Raw genomic sequence first — 3,330 nt, 5'->3', positions numbered from 1 at the left:
TTTGCCGTGACAATGGATTTTCCACATCACTCACGGGATGTAAGCTCCCGGGCTCCCGACCGGAACCGGGTAGAACCGTGTTCGCTCGCTGCTCATCAGTGCCCCGTGTGAAGGGCGTTCGGAGAAGCGCATTTGCATTTCCGGCTGCTGCCTCGGAGCTCTCGGAGCCTCTCTGGGAGTGGCGCTGGCTTGCCGGGCTGTAAGACAGAGCCAAAGCCAGCGTGTAGAGTGACAAGAAACTTTTTAATCCGCTTCCATAAATAATTCTTAACGTTCCACCGTCGCCGCCAGGCGGGGCAAAGTCTCGGGGGGCTGTAAGTGAATTCTCCCGGGGGTGGATGATGGAGTGACAAATTCCGACGGAGTGCGCGACACTAAAACTATAATTAAACAAGTGAATTTATTTCCTGCGCCGGTGGCCGATGCGAGTGGGCTGTAAATATTACCTTTTAGCGGTGCTGAAGTTGTTGACGATAACGACATGGCCACGCAGTCTGAAAGAAGTTGCGTTGTGAGTTCCGCCCCGAAACGCTTGTTCCGTTGCGATCCGTTTCCGGTCCGAACGGGCGGGGCTCGTGTGTATGCTTAGCTTGTAACCGGGGCCCGAGATGGTGCCCATTTCTTATCTGCTGCCGTGGGTTGTCGTAGCGTGTTTTTTTTGCGCCCGCTTCCGAAATCGCTTCTCTCGCAAAAGCCCTGGCCTGGAGTCATTGACAAACATTTTGCATCGCTGTGCCCGGCAGCTGGAAGTGTGTTTACCGAGCGCAAATAATCAGCTACCGGGCTGTCGAGATGGCGCAAATAAAAGCGCAACACAAACACCGGGCCGGGGCGGGGCCGGAACACGGACAAAGTTGGGCCAAAGAGCCTCCGCCCAGCTGAAGGCTGATAAATAAGTAATGTTGGGGCCACACGGCCGGATGATGTTGGTTAAGCTTCAAAGACATTAAATGGAACAGATTCACGGATTCTCCGCCCAGGGGGCGGCCTGGGGAGCATCCAATTTGTCGGGCGCGGCGGCCAATTTTCAGCGGTCGCATCGATCAGCTTCGAACTCGTGTGTTGGGACAGGTGCAAGGTTCGGGCCCCCAATGTCAACGCTGGAAGCAAAAGTGATGAATTATTAACTACCGTGGCCGTGTGGCCATCGGGTGTGCATCGGGAGTAATCGATTTTGGTATAAAAATGTCCAACCGAGTGCCGGGAGTTAGTTAGGCGCTGACTGAGCACCGTGCAAGTTAAGCTCCACACTCCTAATCGAATCATGAGGGCGCTGGCGCTGTTGGCACCGCTGGTCATCGCTGTGGCGGTGGCCAGGCCAGACTTTGCCGTCCCGGCACGGATGGACGGTGTGGCGCGCGGAAACCTGGACGGCACCGGGAACGTGGTGCAGAACAGTAATCGTGTGCTGAACATTCTGGACCAGTTCCAATCGATCACCGAGTGGCTGTACGGTCTGCAGACGCCCGCCCTGTACCGGATGGCGACCGGCTTCCGGTCCGTCATGGACAGTCTCGTCGAGACGGGCAGCCCCATCTTCCAGGCCCTGTCGAACGCGGCCCGCCTTTCCAGCGGTAACGTTTCGTCCATCTTTGCCGGCATCCGGCGGAACATTGAGGTGGCGGTGGCCCTCGACGGCCTGCACCAGTTGGCGGTCAATGAGACGGCCCCGTTTCTGGGCGAGGACGGTGTGCGAAACTTTAGCGCCGTGCTTAGCCTGCTGGTGCGCAATGTGCGCAATCTGAGCGCCACGTTGGACGACGAAATCGAACCCGGAGTCGTGGACATCCAGCGGTTGCCGTACCACGCGAGCCAGCAGCTTGTGGACGCGCTGTACCCGCGGGAAGGTGTGCGCCAGCTGAACCGTGTCCTGCTGGACTACGTCAACATTGGGCTGGCCACGGTACCGCAAATCAACGCCGTTGTCAATCGGGTCCGGTTGATGGATGGTTTCATCACTCGCCTCGATTCGGTCGCCACCACCCAGCAGCTGTATCTGAACAATTCGCTGAATTCCGTCGATGCCACGGTCAGTAGCGCCGTCCAGGGCCGGCTTCAGGCTGGCCTGAGGGGCCTCGGGGCAAGCTTTAACCGGAGCGTGACGACAGTCAGCGGGAAGCTGGAGGCGTTCCGCGGTGAATCGGACTTTCACCGGGAAGCGCGCAATTCCGCGAGCTTGCTGGGCGAACGGTTGGCCAACGTCACCCGGACACTCGATGGGCTTGCCAGCGAGCGAGTCCGGGTGCGGCTACCGACACGCGGATCGCGAGTCGTAATGAACCTCACGATCGCTGCCGTCAACAGTTTGGCCTGGCACCTCACACTGGCCGTCACATCGTCCGCGGCCGGGGCGGACAGTTGTTTCCGGCGGTACAACTTTGAGTTCGACAAAGTTCCGCGACAAATCTACGGTACCCTGTCCGGGTGCGGTCAGGACGAGCTGCGAGCGCTGCAAGCCGTCACGGGTGCCCTCACCGGGTACCTGGCGGCCGTCCAGACGCAGCTCGATGCGGAAACGAGAAACTACGACCAGTGCCTCGGTGGGTTGGGGCTGAACCCTTCGGAGGAGCTGATGCGCCAGCGACGCGTGTGCCTCGAGGGTGCCCGCCATTTTTCGACCCTCCTCGGTGGACCCGTGTTCCACGGGCAGCTGGCCACGTTCGCCGGGTTGCTGCAGGACGAACAGGTGAACAGCTTCGATCGGTACAATGCGTGCGTCTCCGGAGCCTATCGGCTGATGGCGACGGAGGCGGAGTACCTGGGGAACTCACTGGCGACCTGTATGAATCGAACCCAATCCTAGCAGCGGGCCACAAATAAACACTTTTAAACGGTTCAAATCGGCCAACAACAATAGGTAATTAAATTGTGAAACTCACGCCCGAGTCGCCGGGACTCCGAAACTGGCCACTGGCCACTGGCGACTCACGGCAAATTTGCTTGATTGTGTGCACTTTGTCGCTGACGACGATTGATGGTTCACTTCTCGCGCGGTTCGTTTAAGGGAGCAAGTTCGGCACTCGAGCGCTCGTCACCATGGCGACCGGCCGTAGTAGAGCCTTTCTATTGTCGTTCGGCGAGTCGTTCGTCGATTGCCACCTCAGTGTGCTGCGTCCGGGGTGGGTTTAATCGATTTAATTTCCCGCACACCTATTTTATTCATCCACAGGTTGATGAATTGAAATTGGAAGCAATCAAAATTTAATGAGCACTCGTCTGGCTCCGGCGACCGGTGCTCCGGTGGATTGCGTGGATCAGGCGATCAGTTTTTGCCTTCCCGGGCGGGGTATTTAGTTTGCGGTTAAGGGCGAGGAGAGGCTCTACGCGTGA

General features: G+C 58.3%; 1 protein-coding gene across 1 annotated transcript; it reads left to right on the top strand.

Moving 5' to 3' along the window:
* Nucleotides 1–1,223: 1,223 nt before the first annotated feature.
* On the top strand, nucleotides 1,224–2,831 carry LOC128277974 (uncharacterized). Its single transcript, XM_053016592.1, has one exon. It carries the CDS (start codon nucleotides 1,265–1,267, stop codon nucleotides 2,801–2,803), a length of 1,539 nt encoding a protein of 512 aa, XP_052872552.1. The 5' UTR covers nucleotides 1,224–1,264; the 3' UTR covers nucleotides 2,804–2,831.
* The last annotated feature ends 499 nt before the right edge of the window (nucleotides 2,832–3,330 follow it).

Source organism: Anopheles cruzii, chromosome 2 (genome assembly GCF_943734635.1).
Source record: "Anopheles cruzii chromosome 2, idAnoCruzAS_RS32_06, whole genome shotgun sequence".
Lineage (NCBI taxonomy): Eukaryota > Metazoa > Arthropoda > Insecta > Diptera > Culicidae > Anopheles > Anopheles cruzii.
The sequence above is the reverse complement of the archived record's forward strand: the minus strand, read 5'-3'. Positions and strand labels throughout refer to the sequence as shown.